A 20,260-nucleotide genomic window follows, 5' to 3' on the forward strand; every position below is an offset into this window, starting at 1 on the left:
ATGACACTGGCTGGGAAGGGGTTAACCCTGTGGGTGATCAAGGGGTTAAATGTAAGCCTAGGGGAGTGTCTAACTGTGGGGGGGTGTGGCTTGTGAAATTACCATAGAGACAATAGAGACATGCCATCCTATATAGCAGGATCGCATGGTCTCTGTGATCATCTCAGGGAGAAGGACAGATGGCTGTGTTTACATCAGCCATCCGTCCTTCTCTGTCAGCGGGGAGAGATTGCGAGTGGCTGGCGGCCATCGGAGCCGCCTGTCACACGCACTGGCTCCCCAGCTGATGAGTGGGGGCGGCGCGCGCTCGCCCCCTAGCTCCTCCCAGGCGAGCGCCGTATATGTACGGGACTTTGCCAGGGAGAGCCAGCCAGCCGCAGTACCATCTAAAGTGGTTAATTAGCACAGGTTTCCTTTTGAAGACTTTTTACATGGCCTACCTTTTTTGTTATTCTGAAGAAGTTCCTCTGTGGGAAAGTGAGTCTCACACCATATAAGTAATTAAAACTGCTCTCTTTATTGAACATATATATATATATATATATATATAAACAAATATATATATATATAAACAAAAAACAAATATACTATAACTGCATAGAAAACTGGATAAAAGGAAAACATATGTAGAAATATATTCCCATGGGGAATGCTGATACAGTGTATCTCATTAGATGTTACGGTCTTGAGATTGCACGGTCCAGGGTCCCCAGCAAGCCAACGCATTTCGCAACAGGGCTTCCTCAGGGCCAGAGACAAGACCGATATTTCCAGCTGCAATAGAGACCTTGGCAGACACATGCGTTGAAGGGAGTGGTTTCATAATTATCAATCAGCTGTGCACCTGGCAGGGCTCTGAGGAAAATTGCTGGGCCTGCATCCCTTTAGACGTGTTCCTATTGGGAGTATCTCACCAAAAATGACATTTTTGTTGCAGGGGATGCCAGAAATCTGACTTGTATTTTAGTGCAGACTTCTAGGAATATCAGTGAGCCAATCACACGAGTAGGAAATTTATGTTTGGGGGGGGGGGGGGGTGGGGGCACTCTATATACATACACCTCCAGACGGCCATATTGCATTTTCAGAAAATTGCAGAGCTGCAGATTGAAAAGGAAAGGTAATTTTTAATAACATTCAATTACAATATGATTTGTGTCCCAATTGTATACGCTATTATTGTGTTCTCCTTATTTGCTATTTTTTCCCCCCACTAAATATGCTGTTATTATGATTACATTTTTTTCTTATGCTAAATATTTAAATCTGTATGATGAAGGTGAGGAGTATGTACTACCTGTAGTCTTTTGGGTCCTTTCACACGAACGATCCAATCAGATCCGCCTGTCAGTTTTTCAGACGGACCGGATCAGATCCTCCGTGCATCTCTATGGAGCAGCGGATGTCAGCGGAGACATGTCCGCTGCCATCCGCATCCGATCCTGTCCGGACGGATGGAAACCCTATTTTCCATCCGTCCAGGGGATCAGATCGGATGAGAGCAGACAGGCGGTCCACTCTCATCCGATTCCCCCATAGAGAGCAGCGGGGCTCTGACAGCTCCCTCTCCGCACACAGAGCGGAGACGGAGCTGTCACCTGCCTGCTCAGTGGGGATCGGCGGATCGATCCCCTGCTGAGCTGCATGGAGTTCGCCGACTGAGGCGGACCGTGTGAAAGGAGCCTTTCTCTTATCACAAGTTTTAAGATTGGGACAACAGATAGGAGTGATAGAGCAGGAATAAGGAAATGTGTGTGTGTATATATAGATATCCAATGCAGCATTACAGAATCATTCTTATTGAAATGCAAAGAGTACACAATCTAATTTATCTTCAATTTGTTCTTTTCACAGTCACTTCCAGCTGCGTCTCTTCTCGCTGGTTGTCTTCCTCAGTAACCGGCTTTTTCACAAGACCGTCTACCTGCAGTCCACACTCAGCACCTCCGCCAGCCCACACCCATCACCTGCCAAACACAAGGCCTCCTTAGGGCATTGATTCAATTTGGGGGGGAATAAGAGTTGTCCGTCCCCTGCTGCCATGTTTTTAACTCTTACTGACTGACGGGTGTTGTGCCACGTTGGTTAATCTTGTTTTTTTTTTGTTTTTCCTCCCTTGTTGCTGAGCCCTTCAGTCTTGGAGCTGTTGTAGTTTTTCCAAAAAATCATGCGTGTGTCGTGCTTGTGCATCAAACGCTGGCATCGGCCCTGGATTGCCCACTTTTTACACTTTGTAGTTTGAAAATCTTCCCCACCGCTGGCAAATAAAAAAAAACTTTTGTGCATTTTTTTAAAAACGCACAGCGCCATCTATGGATGTCAGCCCATAGTTTTTTTCCTGTTTGATGATAGCACATGAAAATATTGAAAGACTTATGGAATCGTCCAGCTACAGGCAGAGATTTACTGGGGATCCCCTTTTAACGAGTTTCACGTCTGTGCAAAATTTTGTGTGTGCCAGGTTTGGAAGTCTTTCATAGCAGGCGTAACACAGTTTATTTCATGGGTTTCCAGTAGTTACTGAGCACTGGTGCTTCAGCACTCAGGGAAGGAGGGGTTAATTAATTACTATTTTTTTTTTTTTTTAATACCTTAATGTTAATTATTTGTGTGTAATTGAGCTATGGACAAAACAGATCTTTGTCTGACTGACCATTTTTGTGATTTTAAAAAGCAGCAAATTAACAATTTCTATGTGACTGGTGTCTTCTGCGTGTAATAATATTTGGAGGTAATCTAATGGATGGCGTATTTTTCAATATGTTTTGCAGTATTTCCTAATTGATAGATTTAACTCCTTATTGGTTCACAGTGCTCTAAAATCTGCCTGGATTTTATTAATGGAGAGTTTCATGAAAGAATTATCAGGTTCAGAGGTACAGGGAGGAGTGGCTGTCTGTACTAATGGTAGGGTGTGGTCTGTAATGCCTGATGCAATGCAAATGGCATAAAGAAATATGTTGTGCTAGGGAAAAGACCCTGGGATTAAAAAAAAAGGGGTCCGTTGTTTTCTGTAGAATGTACTGAAAGCAGGCCTGGATTGTGGGAGGTACTTGAAACAGCAGAGGGTTAAAGCTGAACTCCAAGCAAAATGGATATTGTCCAAATACAAGAGCCATGTGTCTTCTTACTTCAGTCGTTTGTCTCCTTTTGTGTATTTCTTCCAGATCAGTGCTGTAATCCAGTGTATGAGCTTCCTATAATAAAGACCTTTCACTGCTGCTCTCTCTCCTTGTGCAGGGTGACTGGTCTTGTCTCCGCCCCTCCTGTAGTTTTCTGCAGGCAGCCTGTAGTGGGTGGAGCCTGCTGGGTCTCTACTCTGTGCACAAGCTATGTAAAGCACAGTGATGTCAATGCTACATTTACAAGGTATTTACTGGGTTTGCAAAGGCATGTTGTGCCTGCAAAGTGGATTTACAGTGGGAAAAATAATTTGATCCCCTGCAGGATTTGTGTATTTCTTCCAGATCAGTGCTGTAATCCAGTGTATGAGCTTCCTATAATAAAGACCGTTCACTGCTGCTCTCTCTCCTTGTGCAGGGTGACTGGTCATGTCTCCGCCCCTCCTGTAGTTTTCTGCAGGCAGCCTGTAGTGGGTGGAGCCTGCTGGGTCTCTACTCTGTGTACATGCTATTATATAAAAAAAAAAAAAAAAAAAAAAAGCACAGTGATAGTTACATAGTAGATGAGGTTGAATAAAGACAATAGTCCATCCAATTCAACCTGTGTAGGTGTGTGTGGCCGTAATCATCTCACATAGCCCTGAATGTTCTGATCCTTGAGATGTACGTCTAAGAGTCTTTTGAAAGCCACCATACTTCCCGCAGAAACCACCTCTTGTGGTAGAGAATTCCACAATCTTGTAGCCCTCACAGTAAAGAACCCCCCACGTTGCCTGAGGTTAAAACGCTTCTCTAATCGCATTGTATGCCCTCGAGTCCTCGTGCAATCCCTTCGACTGAACAGCTTTTTTTCTAAGCTGAGATCCCCATTGAGATATTTGTAAATTGCTATCATGTCCCCCCCCTCAGGCGTCTCTTCTCCAGGGAGAATAAATCAAGCGATTGCAGACGCTCTTCATAATTAAGGTCCTCCAATCCCCTAATCAGTTTAGTTGCTCTTCTCTGGACTCTCTCCAGCTCCAAAATGATGATTTCAGTGCTACATTTACAAGGTATTTACTGGGTTTGCAAAGGCATGTTGTGCCTGCAAAGTGGATTTACAGTGGGAAAAATTATTTGATCGCCCTGCATATTTTGTAAGTTTGCCCAAAGCATGTTTCCACCTCTGTGCTTGACTGTAAGGATGGTGTACTTAGGGTCATAGTCAGCATTTTTCTTCCTCCAAACGCGGTTAGTTGAGTTAATGCCAAAGACCTTCATTTTGGTCTCATCTGACAACAGCACTTTCTCCCAATTCTCTGAATCATTTACATGTTCATTGGCATGACTGTACATGTGTCTTCTTGAGGAGGAGGATTCGCCATGTTTGGAGGTAGAAAAATGCTGACTATGACCATAAGAACACCATCTCTACTGTCAAGTACGGCGGTGGAAACATTATGTTTTGGAGCCGTTTCTCTGCTAAAGGTACAGACCGACTTGAGGAGCCAAGTACCGTGTTTCCCTGAAAGTAAGACCTAGTGTTATTTTTGGGGAGGGCTGCAATATAAGCCATACCCCCCAAAATGAGCCCTAGTGTAGTGTATGTAAAATCCTAGCATGCACTTTATTAGTGTTTTATATAATGTCCAATGTGTGTTTTTGTAATTGAATAGTGTGAAATACCTTCCTTACATCGCCGCTCAGCTGATTCCCCGCTCTGCCTTTCTCTTCTCATAGCTGTTGGAGGGGGATCTCAGCCCCTCCCCTCTGCAGTGTACATGGAAGCGCCGGATAGTGGATTCGAATTGTCGGAAATACCTACGGTACATCGCCGCTCGCCCCTTTTGTGACCCCCAGCTGTCAGTGGGGGAGAAGAGAAGGAAAGCAGAGCGGAGATGTAATGAAGGTATTGCACACTATTCTGATCTAATACCCGGAGCTTCTGTGTACACTGCAGAGGGGAGCGGCTGAGATCCCCCTCTGACAGCTACGGTATGAGTGGAGAGAGCCGGAGATTAGCTGAGCCCGGAGCAGCAATGTAATGAAGGTATTTCACACTATTCTATTGCAAAAACACACATTGGACAGTATATAAAACTATACTAATAAAGTGGAGTCTAGGATTTTATATACACTAAACTAGGTTCACACGGGATTCCTGGCAAGCAGGGAAGGGAAGATAACACATTACAGCTCAGACCTACCCCTAAAATAAGCCCTACTGTGTCTTTAGGTCCTTATTTTAGGGGTAGGTCTTAGCTGGCTTATTTTCGGGGAAACACAGTATTGTAAAATCTTGAATAAGAACCCTCTTCCCTTAGCCAGAACACTGAAGATGGGTCATGGATGAGTCTTTCAGTATGACAATGATCCAAAACATACCACCAAGGCAACAAAGGAGTTGCTCAGGAAGAAGCACATTAATGTCATGAAGTGGCCCAGCCTCCAGACCTTAACCCTTTAGAAAAATTATGAAGGGAGCTGAAACTTGCCAAGCAACAGTCAAGAAACCTTAAGGATTTAGAGAAGATCTGTAAAGAAGAGTGGACCAAAATCCCTCCTGAGATGTGTGCAAATCTGGTAACCAACTGCAAGAAACGTCTTACCTCTGTGCTTGCCAACAAGAGTTTCTTCACCAAGTACTAAGCCATGTTTTGCTTGGGGATCAAATACTTATTTTACTCACTGAACTGCGACTCTGTATCATGTTTTTTTTCTGTATTTTTGGTTGATATTCTGTTTCTATCATTTCAAATGCACCTATGATGAAATTATAAACCCTTCATTTCTTTGTAAGTGGGCAAACTTACAAAATCTGCAGGTGGTCAAATAATTTTCCCCACTGTATATCCATTGGGGCCATTAAGCAATATATTATGTTTTTTTTTTTTTTTTTATTAAGCCCCTCCCCTACATACAGAACACATCACTGTATGTAGCTAAGGCTACCTAGAGTTTATATGGCACTGAGAATTGCTGCATGTCTTAATGATGAAGTAAATAGTTTATTTGGACCAGCTTGCTCCAAATGTAAACATCACTAAAAGCTGGAGACCTGCTTTATAGTCCTACATATTATAATAACCATACATCTCTCCATTGATACAAAGGAGAAATTAGTGTAGACTCCTTCACCTTAGGACTGGTAAGCTAAAAATCTATTGGGTTTAGATAAAGTGGATATACACATCTACACACCCCTGGTAAAATGTCAGGTTTCTGTTATGTAAAAAACTGAAACGAAGATAAATCCTTTCAGAACTTTTTCCACCTTTAGGCCCCTTTCACACAGGCGGACCGTTCAAATCCGCCTGTTCGTTTTTTTGGCGGATCTGAACGGTTCCCCCATGCATTCCTATGGGGCATAGGATGTCAGCAGAGACATGTCTACTGACATCCAACCCGATCTGATCCGTCAAATCTGGATGGATGGAAACCTATTTCTCTTACGTCCTCCGACAGTCGCCGCCTCTTCATATTCGTCACATATGGGTATTAGACTTTGCTCCGAAGGAGTAGCTAGGCAACAGAATATGTTAACATTAAAGCTTTTAACATATCCCACCCTCAAGGGGGGGTCCCCTCAGTCAATACCCTCCTACTTCCTGCAACCATATCTCAGTTTCAATGTCTAGCTTGTCTCCTCAGGTTATATCCTTCCTATCCATTGCCTGTGTCAGTTTTATTGTCCCTGTGGGGGTCTCATTGTGCTTGTGTGTGGTGCGGTGGGCTGCGCTCGCCGCGCTTGTTAAAGGGGCAGTTAACCCTTTATTATCCGGCATTTGTAATAGGGGCAATGGATTCTCAGGAGGGCAAATTTCCTACCGCCTTGGTGGAAAGCCAGGGGACCGCTGTTTTCCCCCCAGGGGGGGATTTAGCCACTATTGTGGCTGGCCTTGCTGCTCAGGTGCAGATGCTGGTGGCTGCTCAATCTACTAAAAGACCCAGAGTTTCTCTTTCCTCTGATTCTGAGGGTGAAGGTGATGGGGCGGTTATGGCGGGGGCCTCCTAATCGGGGTCCCGCTCCTCCCTGGATCTAGTGGGGTCCGAGGTGGAGGCTGAAGTTGAAGGGGTTGATAATTCTCCCCCTGGCTCGCCTGAAGAGCTCGCAATCATGGATGAATTGATTGCTTCCATAAAACAAACGCTGCGTTTGCAGGATGAAGTATGTCCCCCCGCTGCCTTGGCGGCTTATGGGACGCAGAGAAAACGCAGGACGCCGCAGGTTTTTCCCTGCAATGATGATTTTCAGCGCGCTGTTAAGGAACAATGGCGCAATCTGTGCAAACCTTTTGCTGTACCAAGTAGGTTCAGGCTGCGTTATCCTTTCTCGCCTTCCACTGATGAAAGGTGGTGTGTACCACCCCCAGTGGATCACGCAATTGCGGTTTTAAACAAATCCACTGCGATTCCTGCAGAGGATTCCCCTGTGTTCCGTGATGCCACGGATAGGAGATTGGAGTCTCTTGCCCGTCATACTTATTCTGTTACGGGTTCTATGCTTAAGGCTCTGTTTGCCTCTCTCATGGCGGCCCAGGCGGTCGCAAGTTGGACGCAGATGCTTAGGCGCGTCCTAGTGGCCGATTCGGCCTCGCCGGCGACCCTGGATATGGTGGATCAAATCCACCAGGGTGTCATGTATCTGTGTGATGCGGACTTGGACCTAGTCCCGTTGGCTGCACGTGTGCACAGCGTGGCGGTGTTGTCTCGCCGTCTGGTTTGGTTGAAATGTTGGTCGGTGGACCAGTCTTCACGTAAGACCTTAGCCAATCTGCCTTTTGATGGGTCTCACCTTTTTGGGGAGTCCTTGGATGTGTTGATTAAGGGGATCACCGGAGGTAAGAGCACTCTCTTACCCCATTTCCCCAAGGCTAAGGGGGCTTCTGGGAAGAAGCATGCTAATTTTCGGCCCCCTCAGGGGTGCCTTTCGGTCGCACTACAAGGGCAAACCGTTCAAAGATCAAGGCTCTCAGAAGAAGCCCTGGTCTGGTAAACAGAAGTCCAGTCAATCCGGATCCGCAGCCCATAACAGTGCGGCCTGAAGGGGCGCCCTCACCCAGTTTTGGGGTGGGGGGACGCTTGCTCGGTTTTCTTCAACCCTGGTTGGCCCGCGTGCGGGACAGATGGGTTCAGGAGATCGTTCGATCTGGTTACAAGATCGAGTTTCTCTCTCGGCCGGAGAGCAGATTTTTTCCCTCAAATCTTCAACTGTCTCCAGAGCGTTTACGGGACCTGCACCTGGAGGTGCGGGACCTGCGGGCTCAGGGAGTGGTAGTTCCAGTGCCTCATCGGGACAGATTTCGGGGGTTTTATTCCAATCTGTTCACCGTGCCCAGAAAGGAGGGCAAGGTTCGTCCAATTCTGGACTCGAAGGCTCTGAACCGCTCTGTGCGGGTTCGCAAGTTCCGCATGCAATCCCTGCGGTCGGTGGTGGCTGCCCTGGTTCCGGGGGAATTCATGGCCTCCAGAGGTACCTTCGATTTGCCATTGCGGAGGATCACTACCAGTTCGTGGCGTTACCCTTTGGTCTCGCCTCGGCTCCGCGGGTCTTCACCAAGGTGCTTGCACCGGTTCTGGCATTATTGAGGGCCCAGGGCATTTCTGTCCTGGGGTATCTGGACGACATTCTGGTTCGGTCTGCAACCAGCCAGGGTCTGGAGAAGGACCTGTCTGTCACGATGCAAACTCTGCAGGAGTTTGGTTGGACGATAAATTTTCCAAAGTCGACACTGAGTCCGTCGGTTCGTCTTCCCTACCTGGGAATGATTCTGGACTCGGTGCAGGCGAAGGTCTTCCTGCCGGAAGACAAACTCAGAACTCTTCAGGAGAAAGTCAGGTCCCTCAGGGACGTTCCGCACTCGTCTCTGCGGACGTGCATGAGATGTCTGGGATTGATGGTCTCGGCCTTCGAGGCGATTCCCTTCGCCCAGTTTCACACGCGGGGTCTCCAAGCGGAGATCCTGTCCATGTGGGACGGGCGACCTCAATCTCTGGATCTTCAAATCTCGTTGAGTCATCGCACCAGAAGAGACCTTCTGTGGTGGCTCCAGTCCCCGATGATGTCCGGGGGCAAGTCGTTTCGTCCTATCTCGTGGCCGGTGATCACCACGGATGCCAGCCTGTCGGGCTGGGGTGGTGTTCTGGGTGTTCTGTCCGCCCAGGGAACTTGGTCGGAGGGGGAGTCTTCCCTTCCGATCAACATTCTGGAATTGCGTGCGATAAATCTCTGTCTTCATCGCTGGACGGACCGGCTGCAGGGCTGCCCGGTTCGGGTGCAGACGGACAATGCCACGGCGGTGGCCTACATCAACCACCAAGGGGGCACCAGGAGTGCCCGAGCGGCTTGAGAAGTGGCCGACATTCTGTCTTGGGCCGAGACTCATGTCCCGGCGATAACGGCGGTTCACATTCCGGGGGTGGAGAACTGGCAGGCGGACTATCTGAGTCGCCAGACCCTGGATCAGGGGGAATGGTCTTTCCACCCGGCTGTCTTCCAGTTGTTGTGCGCGAAGTGGGGTCTTCCAGATGTGGACCTGTTCGCGTCTCGTCTCAACAACAAGGTGAGAAGGTTCGTGGCAAGGACGCGCGACCCTCGGGCAGACGCGTCGGACGCGTTAGTGGCCCCGTGGCATCAGTACAAGCTGATGTACGCGTCTCCACCGATTCAGTTGCTGTCCAGGTTCCTTCGCAGGTTACACTCGGAACGCAGCACGGTGATTCTTGTGGCACCGGACTGGCCTCGCCGGTCCTGGTACGCAGACCTCGTGAATCTGGCGGTCGACGCCCCGTGGCGTCTGCCTCTTCGAGACGATCTCCTGTCTCAAGGACCGATATACCATCCTGCTTTACAGTCGCTGGCTTTGACGGCCTGGCTGTTGAGACCGAGGTCCTGAAGGAGAAGGGTCTCTCCCCAGAGGTCGTTCATACTTTGATCAACGCGAGGAAGTCTTCCTCGGGGAAGGTTTATTACCGTACTTGGAAGGCCTATTTTGCCTGGTGTGAGTCCAAGGGGTTTTCACCCTGCACGTACTCGGTTTCCCGAGTGCTGTCCTTCCTTCAAACGGGTGTCGATCAGCGCTTGGCGCTGGCTACGATAAAGGGTCAGGTGTCTGCGCTGGCCGTTCTGTTTCAACGTCCCGTGGCTTCCAACTCCTTGGTTGGCACTTTTGTTCAGGGAGTGCGGCATCTGGTTCCTCCTAGGAGGGATCCTCTGCCCCCCTTGGGACTTGAATCTCGTTCTATCTGTGTTACAACGTGCTCCTTTTGAACAGATCAGGGAGATCTCGTTGTCTATGTTGTCCAAAAAGGTCGCCTTTTTGGTTGCGATCACTTCGGCTCGCAGAGTGTCGGAGCTGGCGGCTTTGTCCTGCAAGTCTCCGTATCTGGTTGTTCATTTGGATAAGGTGGTCTTGCGACCTAATCCTTCTTTTCTTCCGAAGCGAGTTTCGGAATTCCATCTTAATGTGGATATTGTCTTGCCTTCGCTGTGCGCGAAGCCTAACCATCCAAAGGAGGTGAGATTACATTCTTTGGATGTTGTTCGGGCGATAAGGGTTTACCTTAAATCGACTGAGTCTTTTCGAAAGACGGACTCCTTGTTTGTTCTTCCAGAGGGTCCTCGGAAGGGCATGGCGGCGTCGGCCTCTACCATCGCCAAATGGATCAGGCAGACCATTGAACAGGCCTATGCCTTGCAGGGGAAGGTTCCCCCTGTGCCTGTGAAGGCGCACTCTACTAGATCTCTGAGTACGTCTTGGGCCTGTTGTCATGGGGCTTTTGTAGCCCAGGTGTGTAAGGCGGCGACTTGGTCGACCGTGCACACTTTCACAAAATTCTACAAAGTAGATGTTCAGGCATCGGCGGATGCTTCCTTTGGCCGCAAGGTTCTTAGTGCGGCAATTCCCTAGGGTCCCTTGTTGGGGACCTCTGGCTGTTGGGATAAGTTTTTTATCCCCTGGTTATTTGTCTTTTCCTGGGTTGTTGCTCCTGTTGAGCAATTATTTTTCCTGTAGCCCAGCTGGTTTCCTTCCTTTGGTAAGGTTCCTTTTTTTGATGCGGAGACTGCGTTGCCTTTCGGCGCGGATGCGTTTCCCACCCCTCATGTTTGCACTGCTTTGGGACGTCCCCATATGTGACGAATATGAAGAGGCGGCGACTGTCGGAGGACGTAAGAGAAAACGGAATTTTTGTAAAATCTTACCTGTAAAATTCCTTTCTCTGAGTCCTCCGACAGTCGCCGCCCCCGCCCCTCTTTTGGGGTTTGGTTGTATACTCTACTGCTATTCCACTGAAACATGGTTGCAGGAAGTAGGAGGGTATTGACTGAGGGGACCACCCCTTGAGGGTGGGATATGTTAAAAGCTTTAATGTTAACATATTCTGTTGCCTAGCTACTCCTTCGGAGCAAAGTCTAATACCCCATATGTGACGAATATGAAGAGGCGGCGACTGTCGGAGGACTCAGAGAAAGGAATTTTACAGGTAAGATTTTACAAAAATTCAGTTTTTCCGATGGTCCGTTCCCATCCGATTTTCCCCCATAGAGATGCATGGGGAACTGACAGCTGTGGAGACACAGCTGTCATCCTTCTGCTCAGTGGGGGATCGGCGGATCGATCCCCCCCATGCTGAGAAAAGCAGAGTCCGTTTGACGAACACAGTGTGTGAAAGAGCCCTTAATGTAACTATAAACTGTACAACTCAATTGAACAACAAACTGAAATCTTTTAGGTTGAGAGAAGTACAAATGAAAAATAAAATAATATGGTTGCAGAAGTGTGCACACCCCTAAACGAATACTTTGTTGAAACCTCTTTTGATTTTATGACAGCACTTTTTGGGTATGAGTCTATCAGCATGGCGCATCTTGACTTGGCAATATTTGCCCATTCTTCTTTGCAAAAACACTCCAGATCTGTCAGTTTGCGGGGGGCATTGCCTGTGCACAGCCCTCTTCACATCACCCCACAGATTTTTAATTGGATTCAGGTCTGGGCTCTGACTGGGCTGTTCCAAAACTTTAATCTTCTTCTGGTAAAGCCATTCCTTTGTTGATTTGGATGGGTCGTTGTCATGCTGAAAAAAGTTCACCTTTCTAGCAAAAGCCTGAAGGTTTTGTGCCAATATTGACTGGTATTTGGAACTGTTCTTAATTCAATCTACGTTGACTAAATCCCCTGTTCCAGCTGAAGAAAAACCGCCCAAAGCATGATGCTGCAACCACCATGCTTCACTGTGGGTATGGTGATGTTCAGTGTTGCTGTAGGCCTCTTGGCAGCCTCATTGACCAATTTTCTTCTCATCTTTTCATCAATTTTTGAGGGACTTCCAGTTCTTGGTAATGTCACTGTTTTGCCATACTTTCTCCACTTGATAACTGTCTTCACTGTGTTCCATATATCTAATGCCTTGGACATTCTTTTGTAGAAGTAGAGATGGTGTTAACTCCCCTTTCAGAAGAAATTCAAGCACACAAATCTTAAAGTCTTTACTTTATTAATTACTAATAAAAATTATTTTTCAAAAGATCACAGATAAAGTCAATACCAATTGTTGAACAATCCAAGATTCTCACCACCCTCAGACTAGGAAGTTCAACCCCTCCGACAGGTCTGCTGTATATACAGTATGACAGATGTGAAACACGGGGAGTGACTATCTTCTTCCGACACGTTTCACCTTTCTGGCTTCCTCAGGGCTATTTGGTAGAGAGGGTTCAGGTACGTGAAAAATCAAATTGTAGTCTCAGAGGGAATTGAGCTATTCCCCTTAGCCGATCAGATGGTCTGCCAATATTCCAAAAAAGGAGAAATAAAGGAAGAGGAAAAGGCAAAGCAGCATGCGTCCACATCCAAAGGAGAAAATCCGCCCAAACCCAGGCATCCGATCCGATCAAGGGCGGGGTGGGGGAGGGGGGAAAAGTACCCAACCTATCACAGATAACCTTAGTCCCAAGGGCCTCAATCCTACTGGTTCTGCAATATAGGAAACAAGTGTCTCATCATCCAGTTTAGGGGTAAAAGTACAGACTGCCTAGACCCACCCCGATGATAGTATTGGATCCAAGAAGATGCCTTTTGATGCGGCAGCTTAACACATGCACCAGGCCACCCGTCTCCTGAATGATACCTTTTAACAATGAGATACCTCTGATGCTTTGGAAGCTCCCTGCGGACCATGGCTTTTGCTGTAGAATGCGACTAAGAAAATGTCAGGAAAGACCTACTAGAACAGCTGAACTTTATTTGGGGTTAATCAGAGGCACTTTAAATGATGGCAGGTGTGTACTGGCTCCTATAGAACATGAGTTTGAATGTGATTGCCTAATTCAGAACACAGAAATCTGACATTTTAAGTATAGACTTTTTATATCCACTGTATGCTTTCAAAAGAGCCATTGATGTTTTTATACCCCCTGTTGTACTGTAAATATCACCTTGTGCACAGTACATAGGGGTAAAGCCCACTCTGTTTTGCTGCCAATTCTGTGCTAGAGGGATGGGTTATAAAATCCCACCTGCATATCCTAATAAGGTAGATATCAGAAGAGTTTCCTCTGCTGGTTCCAGGACTGGGTGAACCCAGTGTGTTTGTGACCGTGCTCTGCTGGGAGCAGTATGAAGATTCCTACACCCATAATCCAGCCTCCTTTGCATATATGGCATTGGGACTGTACAGCCCCTATACTGAACATGGATGGAACCTAAGGATATATGTACCTCAGCACATGATATTGGCACGTGTCACTAGGTGTTATATATTTCAAAAGTTATGGAGAACCTGTTCATTTCTGTTTAAAGGGAACTAGTACTGAAAAATATAGAGGCTGCCTTTGCTGACCTTTCAATTATCTGGCCATCTGCTGGCTTGCTGAAGCAGTGGCTTCAACACTGAGATACGGACCTGGTTTTGCCTTTCTCAACATTTTTTTTTTTAACCCAGATGAACCCCTAAAAACAATTTGCAGGTCTCGGGGAACCCTTACTAAAACTAACTCATTGGGGGTTAATAGGAAAAATGCCCCCTTATGTTGGTCAGTAGAAGCTTTGAATCCCTTCAGTAGTGGTCAAAATGCCACCCTAACAGGTAGCTAAAAAAGATCACTGGGGTCATGCTACTGGCTCTTCCAAATGACATTGGCCCTGGAACAATGCAGGCACCATTAATTAGAAGGTCAACAAATCTACTGTATTTACAGGGAGTGCAGAATTATTAGGCAAATTAGTATTTTTGAGGATTAATTTTATTATTGAACAACCACCATGTTCTCAATGAACCCAAAAAACGCATTAATATCAAAGCTGACTATTTTTGGAAGTAGTTTTTAGTTTGTTTTTAGTTTTAGCTATTTTAGGGGGATATCTGTGTGTGCAGGTGACTATTACTGTGCATAATTATTAGGCAACTTTAACAAAAATCAAATATACAGTATACCCATTTCAATTATTTATTTTTACCAGTGAAACCAATATAACATCTCAACATTCACAAATATACATTTCTGACATTCAAAAACAAAACAAAAACAAATCAGTGACCAATATAGCCACCTTTCTTTGCAAGGACACTCAAAAGCCTGCCATCCATGGATTCTGTCAGTGTTTTGATCTGTTCACCATCAACATTGCGTGCAGCAGCAACCACAGCCTCCCAGACACTGTTCAGAGAGGTGTACTGTTTTCCCTCCTTGTAAATCTCACATTTGATGATGGACCACAGGTTCTCAATGGGGTTTAGATCAGGTGAACAAGGAGGCCATGTCATTAGCTTTTCTTCTTTTATACCCTTTCTTGCCAGCCACGCTGTGGAGTACTTGGACGCGTGTGATGGAGCATAGTCCTGCATGAAAATCATGTTTTTCTTGAAGGATGCAGACTTCTTCCTGTACCACTGCTTGAAGAAGGTGTCTTCCAGAAACTGGCAGTAGGACTGGGAGTTGAGCTTGACTCCATCCTCAACCCGAAAAGGCCCCACAAGCTCATCTTTGATGATACCAGCCCAAACCAGTACTCCACCTCCACCTTGCTGGCGTCTGAGTCGGACTGGAGCTCTCTGCCCTTTACCAATCCAGCCACGGGCCCATCCATCTGGCCCATCAAGACTCACTCTCATTTCATCAGTCCATAAAACCTTTGAAAAATCAGTCTTGAGATATTTCTTGGCCCAGTCTTGACGTTTCAGCTTGTGTGTCTTGTTCAGTGGTGGTCGTCTTTCAGCCTTTCTTACCTTGGCCATGTCTCTGAGTATTGCACACCTTGGACTTTTGGGCACTCCAGTGATGTTGCAGCTCTGAAATATGGCCAAACTGGTGGCAAGTGGCATCTTGGCAGCTGCACGCTTGACTTTTCTCAGTTCATGGGCTGTTATTTTGCGCCTTGGTTTTTCCACACGCTTCTTGCGACCCTGTTGACTATTTTGAATAAAATGCTTGATTGTTCGATGATCACGCTTCAGAAGCTTTGCAATTTCAAGAGTGCTGCATCCCTCTGCAAGATATCTCACTATTTTTGACTTTTCTGAGCCTGTCAAGTCCTTCTTTTGACCCATTTTGCCCAAGGAAAGGAAGTTGCCTAATAATTATGCACACCTGATATAGGGTGTTGATGTCATTAGACCACACCCCTTCTCATTACAGAGATGCACATCACCTAATATGCTTAATTGGTAGTAGGCTTTTGAGCCTATACAGCTTGGAGTAAGACAACATGCATAAAGAGGATGATGTGGTCAAAATACTCATTTGCCTAATAATTCTGCACTCCCTGTATACCTCAAGTCTGGATGAAACTCCATACAAAAGCATTATCACATATTGTGGACCAAGGAAAATTAATTTATTTCCTTACTATGTGCTCGAGATACAATGTCTAAAGCTGGATACACACTATCCAACTTTTGTGGTTAGATTTCCTTCAGATTTACCTTTTCTATGTAGTGCAAGGGCCTGCCTGATTGCATACAAATTGAAAGTGTTTAGGTTTGACCTCATATTATATGGTTTTGGTAAATCTAAAGGAAAAAGTCTTCAGAAAATCTTATAGTGTGTATGGCCCATTACTCTCCTATCACTTCAGATATTGGCAACTCCCCCCATGCCTTTTAGCAGCCAATTTCCTGGTTCTTCAGTTAGCCTCGCTATGTCATCTCTTGAGGAGACGGTCTGACTGCTCAAAAAAAAACAATGTCTGTTCTCTACAGTCACCTACCATGCATCTGGAAAGTATTCACAGCGCTTTACTTTTTCCATATTTTATTATATTACAGACTTATTCCAAAATGGACTAAATACATTATTTTCCTCAATTCTACAAACCATACCCCATAATGACAACGTGAAATAGGTTGATTTGAAATCTTTGCAAATTTTTTTAAAAATTAAAAAAAATCCCATGTACAGTGCCTTGCGAAAGTATTCGGCCCCCTTTGAACTTTTCAATCTTTTGCCACATTTCAGGCTTCAAACATAAAGATATAAAACTGTAATTTTTTGTGAAGAATCAACAACAAGTGGGACACAATCATGAAGTGGAACGAAATTTATTGGATATTTCAAACTTTTTTAACAAATAAAAAACTGAAAAATTGGGCGTGCAAAATTATTCAGCCCCCTTAAGTTAATACTTTGTAGCGCCACCTTTTGCTGCGATTACAGCTGTAAGTCGCTTGGGGTATGTCTCTATCAGTTTTGCACATCGAGAGACTGAGATTTTTGCCCATTCCTCCTTGCAAAACAGCTTGAGCTCAGTGAGGTTGGATGGAGAGCGTTTGAACAGCAGTTTTCAGTTCTTTCCACAGATTCTCGATTGGATTCAGGTCTGGGCTTTGACTTGGCCATTCTAACACCTGGATATGTTTATTTGTGAACCATTCCATTGTAGATTTTGCTTTATGTTTTGGATCATTGTCTTGTTGGAAGACAAATCTCCGTCCCAGTCTCAGGTCTTTTGCAGACTCCATCAGGTTTTCTTCCAGAATGGTCCTGTATTTGGCTCCATCCATCTTCCCATCAATTTTAACCATCTTCCCTGTCCCTGCTGAAGAAAAGCAGGCCCAAACCATGATGCTGCCACCACCATGTTTCACAGTGGGGATGGTGTGTTCAGGGTGATGAGCTTTGTTGCTTTTACGCCAAACATAACGTTTTGCATTGTTGCCAAAAAGTTTGATTTTGGTTCCATCTGACCAGAGCACCTTCTTCCACATGTTTGGTGTGTCTCCCAGGTGGCTTGTGGCAAACTTTAAACGACACTTTTTATGGATATCTTTAAGAAATGGCTTTCTTCTTGCCACTCTTCCATAAAGGCCAGATTTGTGCAGTATACGACTGATTGTTGTCCTATGGACAGAGTCTCCCACCTCAGCTGTAGATCTCTGCAGTTCATCCAGAGTGATCATGGGCCTCTTGGCTGCATCTCTGATCAGTCTTCTCCTTGTATGAGCTGAAAGTTTAGAGGGACGGCCAGGTCTTCGTAGATTTGCAGTGGTCTGATACTCCTTCCATTTCAATATTATCGCTTGCACAGTGCTCCTTGGGATGTTTAAAGCTTGGGAAATCTTTTTGTATCCAAATCCGGCTTTAAACTTCTCCACAACAGTATCTCAGACCTGCCTGGTGTGTTCCTTGTTCTTCACGATGCTCTCTGCGTTTTAAACGGTGGATTCTATTTATCATCATTAGTCATTTAGGTCAACATTGGATCATTCAGAGATCCTCACTTAACTTCTGGAGAGAGTTTGCTGCACTGAAAGTAAAGGGGCTGAATATTTTGCACGCCCAATTTTTCAGTTTTTTATTTGTTAACAAAGTTTGAAATATCCAATACATTTCGTTCCACTTCATGATTGTGTCCCACTTGTTGATTCTTCACAAAAAATTAGTTTTATATCTTTGTTTGAAGCCTGAAATGTGGCAAAAGGTCGAAAAGTTCAAGGGGGCCGAATACTTTTGCAAGGCACTGTACATAAGTATCACAGCCTCTGCTCACTACTTTGTTGAAGCACCTTTGGCACCAATTACAGCCTCAATTATTTTTGAGTATGATGCTACAAGCTTGCACACCTATTTTTTGGGCAGTTTCTTGTTCTTCTTTGCAGGACCTCTCAAGCTCAATCAGGTTGGATGGGGAGCATCAGTGCACAGCCATTTTCAGATCTCTCCAGAGATGTTCAATCAGGTTCAAGTCTGGATTCTGGCTGGGCCACTCAAGGACATTCACAGAGTTGTCCCGTAGTCACTTTTTTGTTATCTTTGCTTCGTGCTTAGGGTCATTGTCCTGTTGGATGATGAACCTTCGTCTGAGGTCCAGAGGGCTCTGGAGCAGGTTTTCATCAAGGTTGTCTCTGCACATTACTGCATTCATCTTTCCCTCGCTCCTGACTAGTCTCCCAGTTCCTGCCGCTGAAATACATCAACACAGCATGATGGTGCCATCACCATGTTTCACTATAGGGATGGTATTGACCAGGCGATGAGCGGTGCCTGGTTTCCTCCAAACATGACGCTTGCCATTTAGGCCGAAGAGTTCAATCTTTGTTTTATCAGACCAGAGAATTTTGTTTCTCATGGTCTGAGAGTCCTTCAGCTGCCTTTTGGCAAACTGCAGACAGAATGTCATGTGGCTTTTACTGAGGAGTGGCTTCCATCTGGGCACTCTAACATACAGGCCTGATTGGTGGAGTGCTGCAGAGATGGTTGTTCTTCTGGAAGGTTCTCTCTCCACCGAGAAACCCTGAAGCTCTGTCAGAGTGACCATTGGGTTCTTGGTCACCTCCCTAGACTAGGGCCCTTCTCCCACCGATCGCTCAGTTTGGCCGGGCGGCAAGCTGTAGTAAGAGTAATGGTGGTTCCAAACTTTTTCTATTTACGGATGATGGAGGCAATAGTGCTCATTGGAACCTTCAATGGTGCAGAAGTTTTTCTGTACCCTTCCCCAGATCTGTGCCTAGATATAATACTGTCTTGGAGGTCAACAGACAATTCCTTGGATTTCATGGCCTGGTTTGTGCTCTAAAAAGCACTGTTAATTGTGGGACCTTATATAGACAGGCATGTGTCTTTCCAAATCCTGTCCAATCAAGTGGATTTACCAACAAGTTGTAGAAACATCTCAAGGCTGATCAGTGGAAACGGGATGCACCTGAGCTCAATTTTGAGTGTCCTGGCAAAGGCTGTGAATACTTATGTACATGGGATTTTTTTCCTTTTTTATTTTTAATAAAGTTGCAAAGATTCCAAAAAAACTTCTTTCATGTTATCATTACAGAGTATTTTTTGTAGGCTTTTGAGGAAAATATTTAATGTAATCCATTTTGGAATAAGGCTGTAGCATAACAAAATGTGTAAAAAGGGAAGTGTTGTGAATACTTTCCGGATGCACTGTATGCTTGGTTACCCTCAGGGAGATGTTGACTCTCTGGAACAAATGGCTAGTAGACATTCCGGCCCTTGACGGGGACGATTGGTCCGATAGATGGGACTTCACATTTAAGCAACTCCTCTCTCTGAGACCGCCTTATTCATTTTAAAACAATACACAGAGCGTACTAATCGCCATACAGAGTGCATAAAATGGTTCCTGCCATGTCACTGGATTGTTGGAGATGCTCTCACTCTAGGGGAGACTTCATTCGTATTTTTTGGTCCTGCCCAGCCATCACACAATACTGGGAGGCAGTGGTTCATGTCATACAAAGGGTCTCCGGTTGGAACCTCTCTCTCTCTCTCTCTCCTTGCAAGTCTGGTTAAAGAACTGGCCCTACAGAGGGGGAACAGACGCTGCTGGGAACCTTCAATTCTGTGCAATGAAGGCAAGAACTCTAGCCTGGAAAAAACCCACTCCTCCCACAGAATCAGCCTGGATGAAACTAGTCAACTAGGCCATTCCCCTATATAAGGATACCTACTATAATAGGGGGGGCCCAAATAAGTTTTATAAAGTTTGGGGTAAATGGCTCAAGGACCACTCTACAGCAATTGTGTCTAAGGTTCCACTTTAAGGGTAATTTACGGTTCTATTGTTCTGCTCAACAGCTCTATTTTGGTGGGGGGGGGGGGGGGGGGTGCGCATGGCCATGCCAGCCTTTTGGGGTGTTTTTCTGTTCTACTTACATGTAGACCCCGTTCAGACAGGGGCGACGCTACTTGCTGGGGCGACCTG

The 20,260-nt window shown here is 45.8% G+C and overlaps 1 protein-coding gene across 3 annotated transcripts in view; it reads left to right on the plus strand.

Annotated features, from left to right (window-relative positions):
• Nucleotides 1-2,155, plus strand: part of EI24 (EI24 autophagy associated transmembrane protein) — a 46,833-nt gene extending 44,678 nt beyond the window's left edge. For all 3 annotated transcript variants that reach the window (XM_082273339.1, XM_082273341.1, XM_082273340.1), the window contains exon 11: nucleotides 1,855-2,155. In XM_082273339.1, coding sequence (XP_082129465.1) covers nucleotides 1,855-1,999 — 145 coding nt within the window. In that variant the 3' untranslated portion in view covers nucleotides 2,000-2,155. The remainder of the gene's footprint in view (nucleotides 1-1,854) is intronic.
• Nucleotides 2,156-20,260: the final 18,105 nt, after the last annotated feature.

The sequence above is a fragment of the Pelophylax lessonae genome, assembly GCF_965119305.1.
Source record: "Pelophylax lessonae genome assembly, chromosome: 12".
In the NCBI taxonomy this organism is placed as follows: domain Eukaryota; kingdom Metazoa; phylum Chordata; class Amphibia; order Anura; family Ranidae; genus Pelophylax; species Pelophylax lessonae.